Source organism: Equus quagga, chromosome 4 (genome assembly GCF_021613505.1).
Source record: "Equus quagga isolate Etosha38 chromosome 4, UCLA_HA_Equagga_1.0, whole genome shotgun sequence".
Classification (NCBI taxonomy): domain Eukaryota; kingdom Metazoa; phylum Chordata; class Mammalia; order Perissodactyla; family Equidae; genus Equus; species Equus quagga.
The window spans coordinates 38,314,743-38,340,413 of record NC_060270.1 but is presented as its reverse complement, the minus strand read 5'-3'; the positions used below and the strand labels follow the sequence as shown (position 1 = coordinate 38,340,413).

Genomic DNA, 25,671 nt, shown 5'->3' with positions numbered 1-25,671 from the left:
CAGGACAGGGCCTGTGCAGGGTCTGTGAGGAGATGTCCTAGTGGACAGAATCCAGAAAGAGCAAATTAAGCTGAACAAGCCAAGCCTGACACCATGTCGACTTGCTTCCGTTGTGTTAGGTATTGAGTCAGTCAGTTACCACACCCGTTTCTCCCTGCATGCTTTCAGTAACACTTGTCTCTTCTTTGGGTCTCTTACACTTCTTCTATCTCCCAGGTTCTCTTGTGCTTGGGATTCAGTCCTTTTTCCCCACGACTAATGCTACATGCCCTCTTGCCCTACTCTCTCATCTTCTTGCCTGCATCTGCTTCTCCCTCTGCCCTTTCTCTACCTGATCTTGTCCCTTCGAAATCTAACATGCAAATTGCAATTACTCTCATTTTTCAAATTTACCATCTTGATGTCACAGTTTTCTTTTTCCAGTATTTTCCATAATTCTCTAGTGCTCTGTGAAGCAAATTCATGAGATTGAGATCCAAAGGCATTTATAGGTCTAATTGTAATGCTCTTTGTTCACAAGAAGCTACTGTGGACACTGAGGGCAAGGCCATACTGTCTTCCTTCTTTGTGATGGTCCAATCAGCATCACCACCATCATCTCGTTTTATTTGCAACTAATTTCAAAATCTTCACGCACTCTCTCCCAATAAAAGAAACTGAGTGCTCTGTTTGATACCATCAAGCCTATCATTCTCTTCCTCTCCTTCCGGGGTGGGATGGAGAGCCAGCCTCCTATAGGAAATCCTCCCAGATGGGCAAAGGAGCCTCCCAGACTTCTGCCCCCTTCCCTGTGTGGCATGGGCTTGTGTGGGCACTGGGACAGGCATTCTGAGCCACTCTCCTCATCCCCATCTCTCATCCACACTCTCTCCCCTCCTCCCATCAGAAGCCACACATTCTTCACCAATCTCCTGACTTACTTTTGAAATCATTTATCTATCTGAAGTGTCCATCTCCATAAAGGATGGTGTGAACATGTGATTTTTATATGTATTTGTTAATGTTTGCATCAGTTTGTATTTCTTGTGTGTACAGTCCTATGGCTTGGTGCATGTGGAATACACACATGCTGACATGTGGACCTATGCGGGCCTAGTTCCAAATGACCTGAAAGGAATATTGTGGTAACTGAACATTGGCACGTAAATGCAACATACAGATATGATCCCTGGGGGGGGATGTATGTGGGACTGCCCTCGGGATTTTATGTTGCCTAGGTAAACCGGGGAGGTGATTTGCACTGTGCTAATAACAAATCAGCTTATTTATGGGTCACTGTGAGTGACTCCCTTACAAGCTACATTACGGAAATATTTGTCTGTGGTCTGACATCCATGTGGCACTATAGTCTGAGTTGATAATAGCTGAGCCACCCTCTCTATAGGCAATATATGAGAAGAACGGCATGGTTGAAAATATGCTAAAGGGCTTAAAGAAAGCAATTACAAAACCTCCTAAAAATCTAGTTTGAACTAACAAGTACAACAAGTAAACTGTGTTTACAGTTTCAAACTCTGATTCAGTAACCTACTTGAAAACCACTACCTGGTTTATTCCTTTTACAATAACAAACCCAAAGTTTTTATTTTACTAAAGTATATGGGTTAATCCTTTGTTTTCTGTCCTTTCTGAAATATGTATAATTACAAAATCACTCCATACCACCTCTGCTGTATGGTAATGTTTGGTCTGTAAGGAGGATGCTAGAACACTGGGGGAGCAAGAAGCCGAGTCCATAGAGGATTTATTTATAACCTCTTTGCTTCAGTAGAAAGCTACATTCTCCTGGTTTTGTCTAGTTATGTGCATTAAGTATTTCGAATGCGGAAAACAGCTCAAAGAGGACATTCATGCTGATTCGGGCTCACAGTTGATCATCTAAGTAAATGACGACCTCAATTAAACCGAGGAGGCGAAAGGAAGCACTTCCTGGAGCTACCACGCAATACATTCGGGCGGGAGCCATCACCTTCGCGAACACCCCGGGGTGGTGGCGGAGCCACAGGCCACTGGGCTTTGGCAGCGACTCAGAGAGGCGCAGGGAACGCACTCCAGCGGGGTGCGGGGCTGGCCCCGGGCTGCGGCGTCCCCGCCCTCCGCCGCGAGCCCCTGATTGGGTCCGCACCGTCGCCCCAGCTCCAGCCGGCTCCCCGCCGGGGCAGCGAGCCCAGCCGAGCCGAGCGCGGGCTGCCGGGTCCTCGCCCAAGATTTAAAACGAGCGAGTTTTGTTCTTGAGACCAATGACTGTCGCTCCGATGTTGGGAGGAAAGCCGACGCCTGCTTTAGGAGTTTAACAAGCTGGGGTTACACTTGGTGAGTTTTGCTTTAAGCTCTCTTTGAAATTATACTGGGTTTGAAGGTAAAATCATTGGCGAGCGGGGTGATCCCCTCTCCATTGTAGTTTTGTAACGAACCGCTGTAGTGAAGCTTTAGTTTGCTGTAAATTAGAGTTTCCTTTCTTTGTCATTTAGGTCCCCAGAAGCTCAAGGCGTAAGTGGTGTGACAGGAGATCTTTACAAGGCTAGCCTGCCCTTAGAACTCTTGCTCCAAAAAGGAAAATAAGATGTTCAGAGAACGGCAACTCAGTCCAAACTTACCTCCCAGAGATGAGGAACTGTTGCTTGTTCTGAACGAATGCATCATTAGTCCCACACACTCGACCTAATGAAAAGTGTATTGAGACCAGTTGTTTCATATGGAAACGCATCTATTAAGAGGTGATCGATCGTCTGATTAAAAACATTGCTCTGCAGCCGACCGCATCCTAGCTGGGGCCGAGGCCCCTCGTGGGTGGAAATCTTGTCTTCCTTCCGGATCGCCGAAAGGGGGAAGTTCTAGCACGCTCGGCGGGGATAAACCTCATCTCCTCGGATGGTTGGTTCTTTGTGCCGGGGACCGGAGACGGGCTCCCTGGGCGTGCAGGGAGGGCTCCGGGCCACCGAGCCTCTGCCCCGCCCTGCCCGGTCCCTGCCCGGCCGGACAGCCCCGCCCCGCGGCGCCGCGCCTCCTGGCCGGAGGAGCTCTCGGGCTCCGGGAAAGGAGACTCGGGGTCTCTTCTGCTCCCTCTTGGTCCAGGTGAGGGCTCTGAAGGGCCGAGAGGGGAAGAGAGTCGCCAGGAGGCGACGGCACGTTCTTCCACTCGGGGCTCCAGGACTGTAGGTTGGGACGCGCGGTGGGGCCGGGGAGCGCCGCTGGAGAGGCACCCGGCCCGGCCCGCTGACCCGGCCCGGCGTCGGGAAGCTGGGCCGGCCCTGCTCGCCGCGGGGGAGCGCTGCCCGCGGCCGAAAGCGCGGCGGGGAAGGAGGGCGCCTTCCCTCCCCGGAGCGCCTTTGTTCGGCCCGGCCTGCGGGCGGGCGCCCGGCGGCCGTGACCTCGGGCCGAGCCGTCGCCCAGGTGCGCCAGGTAGGCTGGGGGCCCCGGGGCTCCGGTTGGGGTCGAGATTCCCGGGGCCGGCGGGGTTCCCCTCCCTACGGGGCTCCCGGGAGGCGGCCGCCGCGCCGCGATGCCGAAACCGGCCGGAGCGCAGGAGTCAGCGGGCGCACGGCGCGCCCTGCGGGCCTCGGTTTCTGGCCGGGTGCTCCCCACCTGGCTGCCGCCCTGGGCTGCCGGGGTGAATTCGGGCAGAAGGCCCGCGTCGGGGTGGGAATTAGAAAACCGCCAGACTGGGGCAGCTTTCGGCGAGTTACTGGCAGGGGAAATGGAGACGAGGAAGTGGGCAGGCCCGGGAAACTAGGAAACGAGACCTCTCTAGCAGGGAGGTCTTTCTACTTTTCTTTGATTGTGCAGAATTTTATTTTGCATCCTAATGTGACAGAGTCAGTTGCGCTTACTCAGATACTGTATAGGTCAAACTAGCAACTTTGCATCCGACTCTGACTACACACCCTACAATTTTTTCTTTCCCAGTGTTGGTTTTCATAGGTTATGGATCGTGTTAAAGGGACACCAATGTCGTAACCGCATAGTGGCTTAGTGGCAGCTAGTAGCTCATATTTAGGGTAATTCTCTGATGAAAGTACATCCATTAGAATTGGATTTGTTCCTCTGTGCCTTTATTTTGGGAAACTTTGCCTGGTCCCTATGGGGGAAGGGAGAGGGATGTAAGAAGATGAAGCTGACCCAGAAAAGGATGATTGAAGGTACTTGTATTTAGTGGCCATCCTGAACTTTCTGAAAGGGTGATTGGTGATTAGCTGCTGAGGTTTTAACTTTCTCCAAAGAAACTTAGGGTAGATTTTAGTTCTTGTCATGGGGTGGCTCTCTGTGTCCTTTACTCCTTCTCCCACAGGCATGCCCCCTCAGTATTTATTGAGCATCCTCTGAGGAGGAAGCTGACTCATTCTGACCCATCTCGGTCTTCAGGGGATCATGGTGACACCTGAAAATGGGGATGAGTGTTATGACAGGGAATGTTCAAGCTGAAGCTCAGAGAAGCTGTTCCTGAGGAAGTGAGAAATGAAGGATGATTGGGAGACATAGATGATATTCCACATAAAGTGCTTTGCCCACACACACAAACACATACACACACAAAACTCAGAAGGTGGGGAAGAAGTTTCAAAGTAAAGCGCAGGCTCTAGCAAGTAAAAATGTCAAGTTACATTTCCTTAAAATCGAGATCAATTTTCCCTTTTATGAAAGACTGGTTCAAATGATGAGATTGTAGGAAAAGGAAATAACTTTCTAATTCTTAAATATAGAACAGTGTGAATAACAACACATGACCCATTTGAAATGGGTCATCTTTTAAAATGGGTCACTTTGGCTAGAATCACTGCACTTGGTGACTTTCAAATTGTAGAGTTGGAGTTCTTTCTGAGGACCAGCTGCACTAGGAGCCACCTAACAGAACATAGGATGTGGTAGAAAGAGACTGGGAGAAATTCAGGAGGAAATGGTCTCTTCTCAAAGTGACAGAATGAATCCTGTCTTTTAGGAATTTTGTATGCGTTCCACTCAATAGGTCTAAGATTTGCATTTTATGGCACGTTATACTACCTTTTTTGGATTATTTTTATAGCCATTATTTTATTCCATTGTTAGAATGATCTTGTGAGGAGATGTACACATTGTATCTATGTTCCAGAAATTGAGGAATAGCAAATTATTACAAGAGCTCTGCCATTTGACACAGAATCTCTGCCAGCAAAGATTTAGCCGGAACAGTGTAAATCTAGAATGTTTTTCTTATAGTATGCATATATATAGGTGCTATAAGAATCTTCATATTTAAAGGTTAAAAAAATTGATCAGGTGAGATGTAAACTTGAATACACAAAAGTGATTTTGTACATTTTAATGCTGGACATTATGAGGCTGGCTTTGATCTGTAACTTATTTTTTAAGATTTATCTTCCACAGTGAAGGCTATAATGCTAGAGGTTAAAACTAAACTTTAAAACTGAAGTTTCAGTTTTCTACAGAAAGGAATGTTCTTCCGAGTCTGCTGGCAATAAGCCCCCAAAAGTCTGAGTTCAAAGTACTATTATACAGCTCAAGATCCCCTCAGATTTCATATTTTATCTCTTTTATTCCTTTCCTACAACTCTTTCTACAACTTTTTGATAGTGCTCTAAGCAAAGTAAGTTTAAACATTGTCTCAACTCCCATTTCCTTCTCCATAATTTACAGGGCTTTATAATTTTTTGGCTGTGACATCTTCACTGAAATGTATTTTGAAGCGTTTGTGGGAACCACATTGTTCTTTCCTGTCAGGAATAATGGAAGACCATGTTCCGTAAAACAGGGATGATAACTTCTGTTCTCAGTCTCAACAGTATTTGGGGTTTGTTAAGTGGCCCTTAGCAATCAGATCAGTATTTTTAAAAACTCATATCTAATAAATATTTTTTTGAGAAGAAGGATATTAAGAGTATAGCTCAGCATTTTAAAAGGAAGATAACCCCTAAAGAATATTAGCCATCTACTAACTAAATCATCCTGGTAAAGATGCTTGAACAATTTCTAGAGAAGAGAAATTAGCATATATTGAACACTTGATCTGGACCATACCTTGTCAATAAATTATCTCAAATGATCCTCAGAAAACACTGTGTGGTACATGGTTTAGAGATAAGTGAAGCTCATGTGACCAGTAAATGGAAGCACCAAAATATAAATCTGCTTTTGTTCACATTCTAAAACTCTTGGCTTTTCCTCTCGCCTCCTTCAGGTCCAGATTCCAGGTTGCACCAGAACATTTACTCACTCTGGTAGGAGATCTGCACAGGAAACATCTCTGCAGCCTTCCCAGCATCCTGTCTGTGGCCCACCAAGCAGTACGTGATAAATTAATGTTTGTTGAGTTAATTAAATATAGCCATTACCTACTTTCAGGGCTGCCCAGCATAATGCTTGGAACAGGGTAGGTGCTTAATAATCGGTAGTTAACTTATTATAGGAAATGTTGATCAACTGAGACAGAAACGTGTTAAATATACCTCTTCTGTTTTATACTATCATTTATTTTTGTACTCTGTAAACCTTCAATCAAATGTTGTTTCCAAATATATGGGACATATATTTGTCCCAGAATGAGACATCAATTGCCAGTGGACAACAGGCTTATATAACAGATTTATACTGGGTTATATTGTCACCTTATTTCTAAATCACTGTTTTTTATACCATATTGACCTCAGCTGTGTACGACTCTTCTTTCATTTCATCCAATACTTGCTTAAAGCATCCCCTCTGAGTCCTATACTTTTTACTTTCCTCTCTTTCCTTCCTCCCCACTTTTTTTTTTTTTTTTTTTTTTACCTCCTCTGCCACTTTGGATCTCCACCCTTAAATCCCCCAATCTTCTTTGTGGAGGAAAGACTTTATGTACCCAAAGGACACAGACTCACAAGGCCACTTATACCCACTGTCTATGCTACTGGGATCAAGAAAAGAAAGGGAAAATTGAGATGGAGGGTTTGGAAAAGGGTATGTTAGTAAAGAAAATGAGAACAAACTGACAAAATGCATGTGGTAGCAAAATATAAATGACTCCAAACTTCAGACAGTGAAGCAAATTCTTTGCCTTCTTGGGTCACTTCTCTTGGCCCTGCCCCACTGGCTTCCCTGCCCTCCCATCCTGATGGGAGCTCCAGGAAGAGCAGCTGTGCCAGGACCAGGGAGGAAGGGCAGCTGAGGTGCTCAGGGATGGGGCTCGGAACCCATCAGCTGCTTCTGAGCTGCAACAAGGTCTGGAATTTTATGGAGGTTAGATGGGTAACCCCATGTCTCGGTGCCTCCGTTTCTTCAAGATGGGGAGCTCATTTCTCCCTCATAGGTTGTTGTGAGGCTTAAAGTGTTACTATACGTGTACAGCATTCAGAACAGAGCCTGGTACACGGTCAACACATCCATGTTAGTAACTGTTGTTAGAGTGGGCAAAAGGAGACAGGTGTTCTTCAGTAGGCAAGAGCACAACTGACAGGAATCATTTAAAAGACCAAGCAACCCTGTCAACCCAAACAGCTCGACAATGAATACAGAGAGCCAAGCTAAGAAAAGCAAGTCTCTGATCTCTGCGACCTACTGTATATTTCAGCTTTTTTGTTTGTTTCAAATTCTGCATAATCACACTGGTTACTGGGAATTTTTAGTGACTTTTAATTAACTCCTCTGAAGTATAATAAGACTCTATAATCCCTTGTCACCAGTACCTTAGTGCTTGTATTTACTTAGGGCCTGTCTCCTTGTTTACTTGATATTTCCCTGTCTCACCAGCAAACAGAAATCTACACTCTTGTTTAACTTATTAAAAAACATATAGGTTAATTTATGTGGGCGGGGAGCTTGTTACTGGATTCATACTGTAGGTTTTACAACCCAGGTTTTCCTTCTGTCCCAGCTCTATGCTTGTTAAGTTGGAATTTAAAGTCTTTGGACTAACATTGAATCAAGAACTAACTCTGTAAACGTATTCTTTGCAGAGTGATAACTCCAAGTGGATTCTAATCTTTGTCCTTGAGCCAGTTTTATAGACAAAGTCACAGCCACAAAACACCTGAAGACAGCAGTTGGGTAAAATTTGTCCTTTTTTTACAGGCCTTATATTGGAAACACTCAAATTTGAATTAAAGAATAAAATACCAAGTGAGAGAATATCTAATTTTTCACACTTAAAATATGAGTTGTAAATTCAAATTTTAGGTTGCTTCCTTCTTTCTGGAGCAAATAGAACCAGTTGTATCATAGCACCAATTACTACAACTAATTTACTAAGAAATACCTATGAAGATCAAGTTATAGCCTTTTCAGTAAATTCAGGGCTTTTTATTCCTGATTTCTTTTAACATGGCTGTTTGGCTCCTGAGGATTTGTCCTCATTATGTTTAACAGAGAAAAGATGATCAAAACAAGCCAGGAAAAAAATACTTGGAATGTAGGACAAAATGCAACATAGGGATGGGACGGAAATGTTATCCCTCTGTCCTTTGAGCTATGCCTGGACAGGAACCAAAAATCATCTCTCGCGTGGGACTTTAAGTAATACAATTTTAAATGTAAACGGTATAAAGTACTGAGGCTTTCTGAAATTTTAATTGTGACTTACTGGAGGAGCATCATTAGTTTATAGTCGTATTTGTTGCACTTTTAAATTTTGTGCCCCAGATGAGTGCCTCCCTTGCCTCTCCCTAACCCTGGCCCCAACAGTCAGTGAGCTTGTAGAGGGAATGGTCAAGATAGGCGAGCGTGGGAATCCGTGAAAAGGAGGCACAGTGGGGATGAGAAGGTGACGATGTGTCTGATGTCTTCTTTCTTGTGGAGGCAGGAGGTGAAGTCATCAGCTAAGAGTGAGGAGGACCTTGGGAGTGGTGGGGGTCTGAGCATGGCTGGTGAAGAGGCTGGGAGATGAGGAGGTCCAGGACAAGTGGAGGAGGTCACACAACATCGAGTACCCTGCCTACAGCTAGATCCTGCCATTTGTAGTGATGCTGTCTGCCTGGCATGTCATGCTTCTCCAGCAGCCTGGCAGGGTTGCAGGAGTAGAGAAGAAGGGAGTGACCCAACATCTGGGGTTGTTGGGCTGGAAGGACAGGAACCAGGGAGAGGAGAGCAAAAGTGTCAGATGGTTCCACCTCTGAGACAGGGAGGTGGGTGAGAAGAAAGGTCAGGAGATTGCCGGGTGGGGCAAGAGTGCTGGGGGCAGGCACAGGATTCCAGATGAATCTTTAGAAGTTAGGGTTGAAAGTGGGTGTACTGGAGAGTGAGTGTATTGGAATTGGATATTTCAGAGGAAATGCAGTTCTAAATGAAGCCACATTAACAATTTTCTTTCTGATAAGTTGTCTTGAGTGTGTGGGATAATGTGAACAAAATGGCATATACGTCATAAAAGGTTTCCTTAGACTTGTGAGTGTTGTACGTCTACTAAGTAAGATGTGCAAATATAGTGTCCCTAAGATTAGATGTTGTTAACATATTACAATAATGGCCAGAAACAGTGGTCAAGAAACATATGGATGGAAACAAAAATAAATACGTTTCTGAATTTAAACCCACTGGCCTTCTCTAGTTAACATTACTCAGCCTCAGGTCTCAGATTCAGCGTTGCTTCTCCTCCTAGAAGACGCCTTCCCCAACCTCCACCCACCCCCATCTTCAGCCCCTGCTGTGTGTGCCCCCAGCACAGCTCTCACTGTTTGTTCCATAACTGTCTTCCTGCTTAGGGCTCCATGACAGGCCTTGTCTGTCCTACCTTCCAACTATCTCTACCCATTTGTCACCTCATCTTAATTTTCTGATGAACTAGCCCTTTAAAATAGCTTTTTTTTTTTTTTTTTGACTCCTCCCTCTTCTCCTTCCCCTGAGTTTATTTTTCCTCCAGTCCTCTCTGCTTCTCTCTCCCCCTGGAGAGCTCACTCAGACTCATGGCAGCCATCTTCTCTGTGCTCAGAGGGCCCGGATCTTCAGTCCTCCACACCTCCAGTCTCATTACCTCCTGGACTTGTCTACCTGTTGTCTCTCCAGCACCTCACAGTCAACACCAGTCTAAAACCAAACATGTTCCCCCTCACTCCTGACTCAGGAAACCAGTTTTTCCGCCTTTGTCTGTAGTGCTAGAAACTAGATTTCACTCCTCTTTTACCCACCATGGGGGCCACTCCTCATGTCCTGCTGGGTTGTCGTTTTTCTTGAAAGGCTCTTCTTAGCCCTTCCTTCCCTCCCACTTCCACCACCCTAGACCAGGTCCTCCTCACCTCATCCTGCTTCAGTATGAGGCCCTCATAGAACCGGTGTCCTGAACTCCAGGCATCTTGTGTCCTTCCTACATGCCATTACCAGATGAATCCCTTTTGTATAAAGCTTAATACATATCAACAAGGGAATTATCATTAAAAACAAACAAAAAAAAAACTTCTGTGACTTCCTGCTGCCCTTGGCACTCACTGACTCCTCTGCCTTATTTTCAAGGTTCTCCATTAGCAGCCCCACCCTCCCCACTTTCAAATACATGCCTCTTTCTCAAATATTTGTCTATTGTGATTCTTTCCCTTCTTGCCTGAAACAGGTTGCTTCTCTTCCTGCAGCCACTGAAATCCTTTTCATCCTCAGGCCCTCCTGATCCAACTGTCACTGATCTCCACTCCTAGGAACGCTCCTATTGTGCCTGCAGTTGGTATTGCCCAAATTGCCACTGACACACTGTCTGTACCTGGTGCTGACTGTTGTCCTTGGGGATCTTGTTTTCATATGGGCACCATGAGTCTTATCTCAACTAAATTGAAGATGTTTCAGCTGGGAGACTATCAAACACTACTTCATGACTCCCACCGTGCCTGACGTAATCATTTACGCAGCAAATACTCACGTACTTGTAGGATTAATTGAAACATCGGACACTGACGTGGTTTAACTTGAACTTAAAGTGCAGACCTCCTCATCTTGATTAAAACTGCAAGATTTCTAGCAGGTTTTGCATAAAATTTTAGGATCACAAAAATAGACTCAACAAAGAAATGAGTTGACCCCAGGAGTGAACTAGAAAAAAAATGAGTCGTTACAGGAAAACTTGTAGCCTCCAGATGCACTAACTGGTTTTTTCCAAGAAAGTTTAAAGAACTCTCTTGTAAAGAAATATCCTTTCGAGTAACTGAGGGGCACAGCTCCCAGACTGAAAAATGTTTGGGGTGGGGTCTGCCACCTTCTTTTCTGATGTTCTTACTCAACTTCAATTCTTTATTCTTCTGACTACTTCTGTCTATTAGGAAAGAGAATGCTAAGTATATCTGTTCCTTCTTCTCAATCCAAATAGAAGCAAACCCAAGCTATAGTCCACATATCTGCATCTTCCTCTCTAAGCAGTTCTTTGTCCTCTTTTTTCCTGTTGTCTTTCTTGATTCCTGTTTTCAGCAGGCTCTGAAGACATCTGTAATTTTTATTTCCCCTCAGGAATAGGACATGAATATTTGCCCCCAATTTGCAGGTTAAATCACCAAATCAGAGTTCAGTGAGGGGTGCCTGAGGTTACACAATAAATCTGGTCCCAAACAGGGGTGACCCTGGAATTCCCAGCCTGTTGGTTGGTCACTGACCCACACTGTGCTGCGGGCGCACAAAGGAAGCTGCATCCCCAGCATTCTGTGGTGGACGTTGCTGAGCTTTGCATGTGTTATTGGGATCCTTTGCTTCCTGTAAGGCCCAGCATTTTCTTTCTCCAGGTTGGGCAGGCCTGTGGCTTCTCCCCAGCCCCCTCCCCTGCACTTTGAATACGGAAGTTGGAAGATGTGCTTCAGAGAAGCTCTAGGAGGCTGTGCGAACCAGAGGACTGAGCATCAATGCCACGTGCCTGGTCTCCATCAGCAAAGCCAGACCTGGGGCAACATTGTTTAGTTGTAATTAATGAATTTACATCATGGAGCTGCTTTTGCTTTTGCTTGGGAAAGGCCACCTGCGACTATGTTCAATTTGGAGGAGTGCGGGTATTCTTTTGTTATGAAAGAGAAGCTGAGTAACATAAAAGAGTTGTTGGCCTTTCCTATCTCTTCCCCTCATCAGATCAGTACTATCCGTGAGATTTGGTTATGATTGATGTAGGCAGTAGCTAAACAATTCCAGCTGTGGACGGTGGAGAAATCTTGTTTTAGAACCTCACATGCTGTCCTGAACCCAAAGAAGTGGTATGGGTTGCTGGTTTCATGACAGGTTCTTTGTCATCCTTCAGAGAATTGTTTTGACTTAATTTGGGGTCAGTTGGAAACAGTTGAAGAAATATAAGAAAATAAAGTAAATACATACATGGCGGGGGCAGGGAGGATAAAATGAATGTTACAGGCTGGTTGCTAGGTTGTAGTAGCCATGTTAGCAGCAGAAACACATCAAGTGGATGAGTAATAGACTCCATTCATGGGTGAGATAGTAGGGCCTCTGTGAGTCAAGTGAACAGGCGGGTGCTGGAGGAGTTAGACTTGTGGGCTGATTGTCTAGCAAGAAGCTCAGACTTGTAAACAACTGTGAATAGTGCAAAGCGAGCTGGCATTGGAACATGCTGGGCACAGCTGCTCAGAAAAGGGAAGCTAGTTTTCCCTGTGGTTCCAAAGGTTACTCTCCTCTTTGTTTCCTTCCCAGGTTCTGTTGGAATAGAAACTGCAGCTTAGTTTCAATTGAGAATTTTCTTAGAATTCTTTTTTTTTTTTTTTTTGTTAAAGAGGAAGGATTTTATGGAAGAGGTGCTATTTGGTTTTTTCCTAATGCTTTTTTTGTGAGGAAGTTTGGCCCTGAGCTTACATCTGTTGCCAATCTTCCTCTTTTTTTTTTTTTCTCCCCAAAGCCCCAGAACACAGTTGTATATCCTAGTTGTAAGTTGTACTAGTTCTTCGATGTGGGATGCTGCCACAGCACGGCCTGATGAGTGGTGTGTAGGTCCACGCCCAGGATCCCAACCAGCGAACCCTGGGCCGCTGAAGCGGAGTGCATGAACTTAACCACTCAGGCACAGGGCCAGCCCCTCTTAGCATTCTTAAACACACGCACTGTCTTAAAATCTCCCATTAAGAATTCTGTTACCCTGTGTTAAGCCTTCAGTTCCTTCAATATGTATCATGGAGGAGGCAGAAGGTGATTTCGACCTTCAGAGGTGGGCCCTTATCTAAGTGAGCACTTAGCACTGAGAGGAAGTGCCCTCTCCACCAATGAAAGTGATTTTGCAAAGGTCAGGCTGATGCCACCATCACAAACAGGATGTTTTCTGCTATCTTTCTCACTTCACCAAGAAAGAAATTACTGATATCGATCTATCCCTTAGAGCAGTATTTTTCACCTTTTCAGTGCTACAGCATGATAAAAATACATTTTACATTACAACCCTGAAGGCACATAGACATAAAACTCAGTTTCACAAAAGGATACTTACATTTCCTACTTTCAGTACACTCTGCCATTCTCTATTCTGTTCTTTTTTTTCTTTCATTTTTTTCAATGCTGGTTGGGGCACTAGCACTTTTAAAATCTGTGTCCTTGGGATATGATGTTACCTGTGCTGATTATCTCTGGAAAAAGTCTTCATGGGGTGTGGCGCTAACCTCTGGCCCTCCTGGGACTTTTCGCATGCCTGGCTCTGCAGTTGTCACCGTAACTGTGGAGCAATCTTAGGGGATGGGAAACACAGCTAGATGCAAAAGGCCTGAAGATGGGAAGGAAGTCGCACAGCCAGGGCTGGGCCCAGACTGCAGGGTGCTCTCAGCATGTGCAGTTGGTTTTCCATTTAGGGGCAAAGGCCAAGAACTTGAGGATGAGGTCTTGGGGCACAAAAGCAGGGCCTTTGCCTTGTGGCTCGTGATGTGGGCTCAGCAACTGAGGCAGCCTGCACTGCCCTGGGTGGAGCCTGCTTTGTCATTTCCCTATCAATCTGTGGAAAGCGCAGGAGACTGAGGTGTCAGCCTAGAGGGGAGAGCCTACTTCTCCAGGCAGAAGGATGTATCTTACTTGTGGTAAGCACTGGGGGCAGAATCTTTGAGGAAGGGATGTGCTGTCTCCTCATGGTGGAAGAAAAGGGAGGCCATGTGACTGACTGGGCATCCTGACCCCCAGTTCTTCCCAAGTGAACAGCCGTTTGGGTGGAAGGTGGCCCCAGCCCCAGCATGATTCTTTGTGCTTTCAGAGATCGTCTACTAGGTGTCAGTTGCTGACATGGATGCTGAGGGTAGGGTATCTACATTGCGTCTTGCATCAAGGAGTTCACAGTGTAATTGGGGGAGGCAGTTAAAAAGGCTCAGTATGGGAAGATGGATGTAAGAAGGTTCTGTGGCAATACAGGTAAGAAACATCTTGGTGGGGAGCAGTTCAGACTTCCCAGAAAAGGCTGCCTGTAGAACTTAAGTCAAGGTTAGTAGACTTTTTGTCAGTGAGGGGACTAGGGCTTGCTGGGCCACAGGAGTGCTGGTGCAAAAGCCGGCATGTATGATATAGCAGGTGTGGCTGAGCTTTCAGCCAATAATTTGGTATTGTCAACTAGTGGAGAGCATCTAAAGGGGTTTAAAGAGCTCAGTTAGTCTGACGGTTAGATCTGAGTTTTAGAAAGGTCTCTCTGACAATACAGTAGGTGATGGGCTGACCAGGGTCATTTAGTCTGCTGCACTGGTCTGGGTGAGAAGTGATAATGATGTGAAATGGTGAAGAGCGGTTTGGAAGAAGCAAGTCACAGGATTAAATAACTGGATCTGGATGTGGAGGCAAAGGAGGACTTCCAGATTTCTGGCATACAAGCATGAAGTGCAGCAGATTCAAATGAAGAGAAAGGGGAAACAGCAGGTTTTAGGGGAGAAGACAGTAGAATGGGTTAGAAATAGCATTTGAGTTTGAGTACCCCTGTGTGCCAGGTCATTATCTATCTACCTTCATCTGTGCATCTATGTATGTTCCTATTTAATCTACATAAAGACTTTGAGTTAAGTGGCGCTATTCGGTTTTTTTCAGATTTCTGGGTTAGATGCATGGATACAGTGCAACAAATGGCAAATGGCTGAGCTAGCATTGGCGTTCCAATTGCCTGACTACAAAGGCAGTGCTTTTGGCTGTCATCCTGTGGCTTCCCAGTTCTGAACGTGTGAAATTTGAGGTGCCTCTTGAGTTTCTAAATGAAAAAGTACAGAAAGAAGATGACTTTGTAGATTTGGGGCTCACAAAAGTCATTTTGGTTAGAGAGAGTTTGGACTATGCTTTTGAGAAGCATATCTTGATTCCTTGATTATGAACCTTGATTTTAAAAAAACCTTACTTATTCCTGTCTGGTCTGGGGCAAGCTTTAGTGGAATTTTACTATTAGGAGCTTTCTTTTCAAGCAGTATTTTTCCTTGAACTATATAGCTACTTTCATCCTGACTATATTCCAAGTCAGTATATTCGTGGATATACCCATGTGAGAAATTTGAACTTCTAAGATGATAGCCATTTTGGAGACTTTTTTTTCCCAAGGTTGAGAAGAGGAAAGGGTCTGTGTACTCTGAATGAGAAGACAGTAGAGAGTGGTTCTTCCCTTTTCCCTGTACTCTTCTAAAAAAATAAACAGGTGTATGCCTCTGCTAAATACTAGTTGTCTCCTAACCTTTTGTCCAGCTCCGTCAGGTTACATGTAGTTTTTAAGGAATTAAGAGTAGTTTGCTTCTTTTTGGTAACTGAGTATCCCATTCACTTACCATCTTTTCTCTTCCTAACTCTAATAGGTTGCATTTAACCTTCACAAAAAGAAGTAGATGGAACAGCTGCATGAGGCCCATCACCGAACTTTATGAAGGATGCCGGTGTGGACCCACGTTGATGTGCCAGTGTCCTCATTCTACAGTGTGTTCCATTCTTTTGCAATCTCAGAAAAAATGGCATTAAAAGAAAACATTTTGTGAAATAAGAAGCTTCTTTTACATTTTTAATCACCAACATGTATTAAAATGGACATCTTTTCTACAGAAGACAAAGTTCTATGGTCTCGAAGAAGCAAGCGCCCGTTTAAAACTGATCCTAAATAAAAAGAGACCTGAATGATGGTTGTCAGAATGTTCTATAGCAGAAGAGTAAAAAAACGGAAGCTTGTTCATTTATTTGCCACTTGTTCTATACTAACCCTCATGTTTTATTGGGGAACGACTGATAACCTCGTTATAAACTATATGAAGTCCTACTCGTACAGATACCTCATAAACAGCTATGATTTTGTGAATGACAGCCTCTCTCTTAAGCGCCGTGTGGATGGGGCTACTCGCTACCAATACTTGATCAACCACGTGGAGAAGTGTCAAGCACAAGATGTCCTCCTTTTACTGTTTATAAAGACTGCTCCTGAAAACTCTGACCGACGTTCTGCAATTAGAAAAACATGGGGCAATGAGGAGTATGTTCGGTCTCAACTTAATGCCAACATCAAAACTCTGTTTGCCTTAGGGACACCTTCGAATCCACAGGACAGAGAACTGCAAAGAAAACTAGTTTGGGAAGATCAAAAGTACAATGATATAATTCAGCAAGACTTTGTGGATTCTTTCCATAATCTTACTCTTAAATTTCTTCTGCAGCTCAGTTGGGCAAATAGCTTTTGTCCACATGCCAAATTCCTTATGACTGCTGATGATGACATATTTATTCACATGCCAAATCTTATTGAATACCTTCAAAGTTTAGAACAAATCGGTGTTCAAGACTTTTGGATTGGTCGTGTTCATCTCGGTGCCCCTCCCGTTAGAGACAAAAGCAGCAAATACTATGTCTCTTATGAAATGTACCAGTGGCCAGCTTACCCTGACTATACCGCTGGGGCTGCCTATGTGATCTCCAATGACGTAGCCGCCAAAGTCTATGAGGCATCGCAGACAATAAACTCTAGTCTTTACATAGACGATGTGTTCATGGGCCTCTGTGCCAATAAAAGGGGGATAGTACCACAATACCATGTGTTTTTCTCTGGGGAAGGTAAAACTCCATACCATCCCTGCATCTACGAGAAAATGATGACATCTCATGGACACGTACAAGACCTTGAGGACCTTTGGAAGGATGCCACAGACCCAAAAGTGAAAACAATTTCAAAAGGGTTTTATGGTCAAATATACTGCAGGATAATTAAGATAATCCTCCTTTGCAAATTAACCTATGTGGACACATACCCTTGTAGAGCTGCCTTTATCTAAGAATACTTGAATGTTGTCCATTTTCACTGTCACTGAGCCAAACATGGATGAAAAACCTTTAAACATTTGTCTATATCCTAAGTGAAATGATTATGAAAAACAAATATATTGAAAGCCCAGTCTATCAGAATGTTTCTCTGATTCTAGAAGCTAGTCAATGTAACCTATCTACTTCATTGCCTAAATTCATTTCAAGGAATTTGTATTTAGAAGAGGTTTATGAAAACAAAACGAAAGGGAAATTTAAGTTCTCACTGAATGCCACATGGATATTTGAGGTGTAGAGAAGTTATTAAGCTGCCTTGGTGTTAGAATAACTGCTTTTGGAAAATACCAAGTGAATGTATAGTACAACATTTCAAAGAAATGAATATATTGTTCGTTGTTCCCCAGGTATACAAGTTTATATTTAAGAGCCCTTGATAGAGGTGGTGGGGGCAGGGGAGGATTGGCATAGAAGAAATCACGTGAATCTGGTAAAAGGACGTCTCCTCTTCAGAGGAGATTTAGGAAAAGGTACATGATTTCTTTATAAACAGCCATTCACTTATTGTCGCATTCTTGTAGCTATTTTCCCTAGATAGTGTTGGAGTCATGTAAAATATATTTATATCTTCTTTTCAAAGTTTAATGTGAAATTAGAGAAGTCATTAGCCCTGCCTTAACTGGCACTTTATATGGGGTTTTTTGATTATTAGAAAATGACACAAAACATGGGCAGTTAGTTACCCCTAGGGTCCTCCTCCAGGGAGAAATCATTGTTAATTCAAATAAGCTGATTTTAATTTAATGAATTTTTAACTGGTTTTTTAATATTCAACATCAGTCTGTTTTTAAGGTAGTTATTTGAATGTAGTTTGCATAGAGGAATAGAATAATGGAGAAGGATTCCAAAGGAAAGATAGAACATTAAAAGCCTCTTTTCTCCATAATTTATAAAATAAAATTCTTAGTGTCTAAATTAATGTAATGATTACTAAATAGCCCGCCCCTCCCCAACAAGGTCTCATAAACCACAGTACTCTGTTCCAAGTTCAGATTTCAAAATTGAGAGTATTAAACATTGACTCAAAGCTATATATCTCAATGAATCTAAATGACTATCAGATGACATCAAAATGACTATCAGAGGTGATGAAGTTGAACACTTTTCAAAATCTCAAACTTGAAAGCAGAATGAAAGTGATAGAAGAGTCGCCAAAATGAGGTTTAATGCGTTCGTAAAGCTGCATGCTCCTTATAATTAAAGAGCTGTGGCTGAGATCTGCTAGAGTCAGTTACTTTTATTTTACAAAGCAGGATAAACACGTGGCCGTGATGCGAACAACCTCCCTTCACTACAGAAAGAACTAGGTGATGTCTATTGTTAGGGGGATTAGATGAAGACCAAAATAGTGACTTCAGCAAAAGCAGTGGAACTGATTATAAAACCTTTGTCTGCAGACGCGCCTGTTTGGGAAGACTAAGATGTCACCCTTAATTAGATGATGTTTGAAACATGTAAAACAGAATGGAAAAGGAATTCTCGGTATACACAACTGGACAATGATACATATAAGTTTTTTGCAGATAGCTTTTTAATGTTTACATCAACTTTTTTCTATTTTGAAAATTGAAGCTTGTTTACATTGATTGCTCAGATAATTTAGAATTTTTATCTAATGTCAAAACTACCGTGTCAAACATTCTAGTCTGTAATTACTTTCAGAGTAGCTTCAGGGTTTTTAGATCATTACTGTTTAAATTTTCTGACCAATTTTAAAAACTGTAGAGAACAAAAGCACATTTTGACAAAGCAGGTTTATAATGAATTTTTACTAGTTGATTCTTTAATAACCATTTGCCTTTTGGCCATACATACCCTGTGTATCTATACTTTGTTAAAATTTGCCATTGGTTGAAAACGTCTGTGTTGAAAACTGTCTCTCTGGCCATGGAAATGATCTTGTTTACAGCAATACTTTTGTGAAAGTTATTTATTTGCAAAAGAAATCTCCTCAGCTGTGTTCATCCTTTTATTTTTGCTTAGAATAGAATGGAACATTTAAATTTAAAAGAAATATGAAGGCACTTCCTTTTTTTAATAAGAAGGAAATCGCTAGATGCTTCCTGCATGAGACGTAAAGTACTGAGAAGAATATTTGTAAATAAATGAATTCCAGCCTTTTAAAAAGGAAGGAACAAACTTTTTGGTGCTCCAATGTAGGGCTGTCTTTTAAAAATCAACAAAGGGAAAATAAACTATCAGCCTGGATGGCCACTTGAGTGGAAGATGGTTGTGCACAGTATTATTGATAAAAACTTTTTACCTCTTGGTTGGTTTGCATCTTTTTTCCATATTAATTTTATACCAAAATGTTAAATATTTATATTATTTGAATTTTGCTCTTGTATGGCAAAATAATTAGTGGGTTTTTAAAAAAAAATCTATGGTTTCCAATAAACAACTTGAAAATTGTCAACAGATGTGTATTTTCACAAAGGTTTTTAAACCCCTGTGTGAACACCATTTGTTTATATAATCAACTTGATCTGTTTAATGTCAAAGAGGCCTGTAGTACACAATCTCAATCCCATTCCTGTTCAGACTTGCTGCTGTGCCCAGAATAGAGGTTTATTGTGTCCTCCGCATTCGAGAGCCACCGAAAACGCCTCTTTTGTTTGTGAAATGATTTATGCTGGAATGTCTAAGTGGGGGAATTCTCTCCAGTAGGTTGTTGGGGAAATGATGAAATCAGAACCTATATCGATAGTGCCTTAAGACACCATTTGAAAGGTCTTATCTTCCTTTTATTTGATATCGTTAGCCAACCGAAAGCATATTCAAATTTACCCGGGTCTCTTCGCGTCAGGAATGTCCTTAGGCCTGCTGTGCCGTGTCTGGTGTTTCAGTCTATTTGTATACAATATGCTCTCATCTGCTTTGCAGCTGATTCCTGCTCAGTTCTTAGGAGAGTATATGATGTCATTCAGTCTATTTACTTTTTAAAACTTGGAAGCATCTGAATTATTTGGTTGTAGGAGAACTTTTTACTTTCGAGGCATGGTTGGGGGGTTTGTAGTTGGGACTAAATTGACTGCTTGGAAGAAGTAATGAACTTGACTTGTATTGGGACTTGAACTGAACAGGATAGCTGTGGTGAGAATCTGACCAGAGACCTCGATAGACAGGGTTATTCCGTCTGCTGTCATAATGAGAGAAGTGTTGGGTGTCTCCCTGACTCTGTTTCCCCTGCAGTCGCTGCATCCTACAGTCAGACATGCCAGACGATCACAGTCTTCATTACGATAGTCCTTTGCTCCAGACCTCAAAGGCTCTTTACTGCCTTCAGCATCGTATCTAATCTCTTCTACCTGGTTTTCAAGGCCTTATGTAATCTTCCTTTCTTCTCTCCTTCCCTGTAGCTTTATTTTTCTCACTGCCACAATTATCCATCACAAATCTCATCCATGATCATACCTTGCATAGTTGGTTTCCCTTGCCGGGAACACTATTTCTCCCGTACCTGCTGGAATCTTGGAAATCCAACCCTAACTTTGCTCCTCCTTTAAGCCTCTCCTCCCCTCCATCCAAAATATACAATCATGTATATCATTGTGCCACCTACTAATTGTTTCATGTGTTTTTTTCCTAGCTAAAATATAAGTTCTGAAGGTAGGGACTGTGCACAGTGCTATCACATAGTGCTTAAAATCATTATTTTTTCAAATATAATCAAGTTATTCTAAAGCCATCCAAATATGAAAAGAGATTATTCAGACTTCATGGACACTATCTGGTATCACATTTTACCTATACTGCTTAAAAGTTTATAATTTATTCAACAAAATATGAATGCTTACTATATGCCACGTATACTGTACCTATCAACTCTGGCCCCGGTTGATAATCGTGTGTCAATGATGGGAACACGTTCCGAGAAATGCATCGTTAGGCCATTTCGTCACTGTGCAAACATCATAGAGTGCACTTACACAAGCCTAGATGGCTTAGCCTACTACACACCTAGGCTATATGGTAGTAATTTTGTCACTGACTAGTCGCCCCAAGGAACTCAAGCATGGGTTTGGAACCCTTGACCTGTTTTTCCAAATTGTTTTTTTTCCCTTTTGTTATGTTAAGGAAATGCAATCACCAACCACCCTAAACCAGGCCAAGCCTCACCACAAGAACTCTGCCTATGACCTGTGCCTTATTTTTAATGCTAAGATCTCTCCAGGAGGAGCTTAGGCCTTGTTGCCATAACCTGCAGCGTATCGGACGCGTTTTCCAACTGAGCCTGCGTGAGCAAATACCCACCTCTCCCTTTTGAACATTCATTCCCCATCCCAAATAAATGTCCCTGCTCCCCTTTTTTCAGGGATGTCATGATTCTGGAAATGATTCCTCATTGTTTCCTATTTGCTGCAAATACACCTTACTTTGTGAGACAACTACTTCCGGTGGAGAGTCTGATTTAACTCGCCAGGAGCGAACCCACTTTGGTTTCGGTAACATAACCCTTTAAATGCTTTTAAACCAATAATTCAATCAATATTGACATCAGTTTACATTTACTATTTTCTTGATTATCCACTTTTTAAAAGACAGTATGGTCAAGGAGACAACAGGCTCAAAATGGAGTCACTTATGCTAAGCACCTCTTCGTTTGGTTTCGTCAAACCCAGACTTCATACCTAACTTAATCACAGTGGCAGCCTCTCTCAGGGATGGAATCTTGAGCCAGTCAATCCAGAATCACCTGGTCGGCACTAGTGAGCTAATCTGCCTGATAGACTGCTGCCATCCCCCAAAGGAAGGGGATTTGCCACAATGCTGGTGATCCTGTAGTTCTGCCCATCACAAATGTTTCCCTAATTTCCAGTGCCTCGGTTTCTGTGGAACAAACTCAGCCACTTCTCTACCGTGTCAGTCTTTCTAACCCTGGGGGGCTATTTTTCTGCCTCTGGTTAACAACTCCAAACGCAGGAAACCTCGCATCCAGGCTCTGTACAAAGAAAGGGACACCAGGCAAAAGAAACCAGAATAAAACTGCCTGTGTGGTCTAAAGACTCACAAATGTTACTGGCCTCCCTGGCTGTCACTTTTCCAATCCTGAGCTACAGACTCAAACGGCAATTCCCAGGAGGCATTCATGATTCAAAATGTGCTTCCTTTCCTAGATCACTGCTCCCCTGGCTAGGAGTAAGTGCAAATGAGGCTATGATAAGCAACCTCTCCTTAACTCTGGAAGATATTACAGAAGGTGCTGCTAAAGCAATAGCTGCCCAATAAAAATTCCTTAGACTCTCTGGACAAAGTTGTACTTGATAATACGATGGCCCTTGATTATCTTTTATCTGAGCAAGGAGATGTCTGTGCTGTGGCCAACACCACTTGCTGCACCTCAATTAACAATTCCGGGGAGGTTGAAAGTCAGTTACATGAGATCACTGAACACGTCGCTTGGCTTAAGAAAGTGACTCCTTCAACAGGGTCTTTCTTTGACTTATTTGATTCTGATTGGTTTAGGTCCTGGGGACCATGGTTCAGAAATACACTCCAGACACTGGGAATTATCTGCTTATAATAATCATAATACTCTCCCTGCTGCACTGTATTCCCTCAAAAGCTTTAAATGCATGTTTGCAGCCACTAACCACCAAGCAAATGATCTCCCTGAGACTGGGACATCAGAAAAGGAATAAAGAGAATGACCAATTTAAAAATATGAACTTGAAGCCATGACTTGCGGATACCACAGAGATTCAGCAAAAAAAAGGTCAAAACTTGTGAATACCACACAGAGGATCAGCAAAAACTGCAAGAACTTCAGGGTGGTAGCTGAGATTGGTGCTAATGCCTTAAATTTTTATTTTATTTTATTTTTTTTGGTGAGGAAGATTGGCCCTGAGCTAACATCTGTTGCCAATCTTCCTCTTTTTGCTTGAGGAAGATTGGCCCCAACCTAACATCTGTGCCAATCTTCCTCTATTTTGTATGTGGGACACTGCCACAGCATGGCTTGATGAGTGGTACGTAGGTCCATGCCTAGGATCCAAACCTGCAAACCCTGGGCCACCAAAGCAGAGCATGCAAACTTAACCACTATGCCACTGGGCCAGGCCCTAATGCCTTAAATTTTGATCACATATCTCACTTAAGCTGAGAGTCTGATCAAAAGGGGAAATTGTTAAGAAAAAAAAAAAGGCCGAAAATGGAGTCACTTATGCTAAGCCACACATCAACAAACCAAGACTTCTATCCTAACTTAATTACAGTTTCAGCCTCTTCCAGTAATGGAATCTTAAGCCAGTCAATCTGGAATCACCTGGTCAGCACTAGTTACGTAAGCTGACCTCTGCTGTCCCTCAAAGGAAGGTGACCTTGCCGCAACCGATCCCTTTTTACTAGTATAACTTCCTTCTCCCACTCCCTTCTGTGTATAAAAATCTTCCATTTGGCAGAGCTCCTTGGCACTCCTTTCTATCTGCTGGATGAGATACTGCCCCATTCATGCATCACTGAAAAAAGCCAATAAGACCTTTAAAATGTATGCAGTGGAATTTCGTTTTCTAATAGTATCCTTGGAAGCTTGGTTTATAAGATACCGTTTTCAGCTCTTGCTTGCTGCTTTTATGAGACTCATGAATTTTATTCTCAGGTAAGTAAATGAAGGTTAGTATATAGAATAAATATGTGATTTTTATCTGGGAAAGATAAGTGATGAGATTTAAAACAGAAGATACTCTACCCCAAGCCCCCAACCCCCGACCCTGGTCAAGGGGTTAAAATGACGTTTACAAAGGACTCCGCAGTCTCACCTGTCAGGGGAAAGATTTTCGGGACCGCCGAGATGCTCTGGCTCAGGGTTCTCCCCACCATGACTGCTTTCAAGTATTTCTTCATCCTGAAGTGAAAGAAATTTTGGTATGACAGTCTATTTGATTTTGGGGGGTGGGTGGCTCTTAATCTATATTTTTCTTTCACCAAATTCGTTTTGTTTCATTTTTGTTTAGAATTTTCTAGATGAATAACATATCCTGTTTCTCATCTTTCTCTTTCTTTCTTGGGTTTTCCCCAACCACTCTGCTGATCTGTTACAGTTTGCCCTTCGGGCTGCCTGTAGGAACATCAAAACTCATTCTCAAAAGCAGGTATCCTTGTTCCTCAATGATGAAGGGCTATTAACATTGCGCTCCTCCCCTTCCCCCTTGATTCACAAAAGGGACTCAGAGTTTGAGCTAAAAGGGACAATAAAGAGATCATTTGACTCAATATCTCCCTTTTTTTTCCAGGGGTGAGGGGTAAAAAATCAAGGTGTGGAGAAATTGAGACCTGCCCAAAGCCAGAAAGAGAGCTAGCGGCAGAGAGGAGAGAAGCCCGGTGTCCACTTTCACATGCTGGTGCTCACAAGTCCGTTCTATCACACCGCCTTTTAAAGCAGCTGGTTCCCTAGGCAGTGCGGCGCAGCCACCAGCGCAGGCTTGAAGCCAGCTGGCGGTCAGAAGCCCGGCTTGCCCAGCTCTGAGACCTTGGGCAAGCTCACTGAACCTCTCTGCCTCCATTTCCTCCCCTAGAACATGGATCCCACGGCACTCCCTACCATAGGGCTGTGGCCTTCTTCAGAATAATACTAGGCATTTAACTCTCAAAAAGAGGTAAGACTCCTACTCAGTTTGCTTTCAAGAAAATATTGGGTTTTTTTCTTTTCTTTTCTTTTCTTTTTTTGAGGAAGATTAGCCCTGAGCTAACATCTGCTGCCCATCCTCCTCTTTTTACTTGAGGAGGATTGGCCCTGAGCTAACATCTGTGCCCATCTTCCTCCACTTTATGTGGGTCGCCTGACACAGCATGGCTTGACAAGCAGTGTGCAGGTCCGCGCTGGGGATCCGAACCAGCAAACCCCTTGCTGCCAAAGTGGAGTGCACAAACTTAATTGCTATGCCCCTGGGCCGGCCCCGAAAATATTGTTTTAACAACGTGTATAACACAGGAGTTCCTCCTGCCTGCCAGGTTCTGTTTAAATGAGTTATTTTACACTCTGACAAAAGGGAGCATAGAGTTAGAAAGGGCCCTCTTGCAAAAGTATTGAGGGAAATTTAATGAGTAAACATAGAGATTCCTTGTAAACTAGAGCTGGAAGTTGAAGGATCAGCTTTCCCCAGACTGAGGAATGGACAGGAAGTCTCCTAGAAAAACAGGTGAGAGTGACAGGCCCCTCAGCTAGTTGTTGACAGTGCAAGAAGAGAGTCGTCTACCTGGATTAATAGAAAGCAGTCAAGGTAAGGGGTTTTAATTACCTACAACACTGACCACAGAGACAGCAATTCAAAAGTGTTCAGTCAATGAGAGAAAATCGTAGATCTTGGATCTTTTTCGTAGATGTCTTCCCAAATCGGGTATTGTAACCATGGGTCCTTCAGGACCAGTTCACTGACCCCATCTCTTATCAACAGAGTGATTTAAACTGCCTTTCAGAGAATCTGCAAAGTCGTGTAGCCAAAGTATGTGCAAAAGAAGAACTGTTGGCCTAAAATGACTGTGGATCCAAAGCTCCTCCTTCCCACGGAACCCAAG

The 25,671-nt window shown here is 43.2% G+C and overlaps 2 protein-coding genes across 9 annotated transcripts in view; one reads left to right on the top strand and one right to left on the bottom strand.

Moving 5' to 3' along the window:
- The window catches only part of MCF2L2 (MCF.2 cell line derived transforming sequence-like 2), a 230,763-nt gene that overhangs the window by 59,859 nt on the left and 145,233 nt on the right, over window positions 1-25,671 (bottom strand). The window contains exon 16 of the mRNA XM_046658154.1: window positions 23,916-24,001. Coding sequence (XP_046514110.1) covers window positions 23,916-24,001 — 86 coding nt within the window. The remainder of the gene's footprint in view (window positions 1-23,915; window positions 24,002-25,671) is intronic.
- Window positions 1,785-18,200, top strand: B3GNT5 (UDP-GlcNAc:betaGal beta-1,3-N-acetylglucosaminyltransferase 5). Of its 8 annotated transcripts, none has more exons than XM_046658157.1 (3): window positions 1,785-2,313; window positions 6,173-6,278; window positions 15,657-18,200. In XM_046658157.1, the coding sequence occupies exon 3, from the start codon at window positions 15,969-15,971 to the stop codon at window positions 17,109-17,111; it is 1,143 nt and encodes a 380-aa protein (XP_046514113.1). In that variant the 5' UTR covers window positions 1,785-2,313; window positions 6,173-6,278; window positions 15,657-15,968; the 3' UTR covers window positions 17,112-18,200. The 8 variants fall into 8 exon arrangements, 7 of the variants coding, with proteins under 7 accessions (XP_046514113.1, XP_046514115.1, XP_046514117.1 ...); XM_046658161.1 differs by lacking the exon at window positions 1,785-2,313 and adding an exon at window positions 2,718-3,075 and having other exon boundaries at window positions 15,657-15,969; XM_046658160.1 differs by lacking the exons at window positions 1,785-2,313; window positions 15,657-18,200 and adding exons at window positions 2,718-3,075; window positions 11,658-11,990.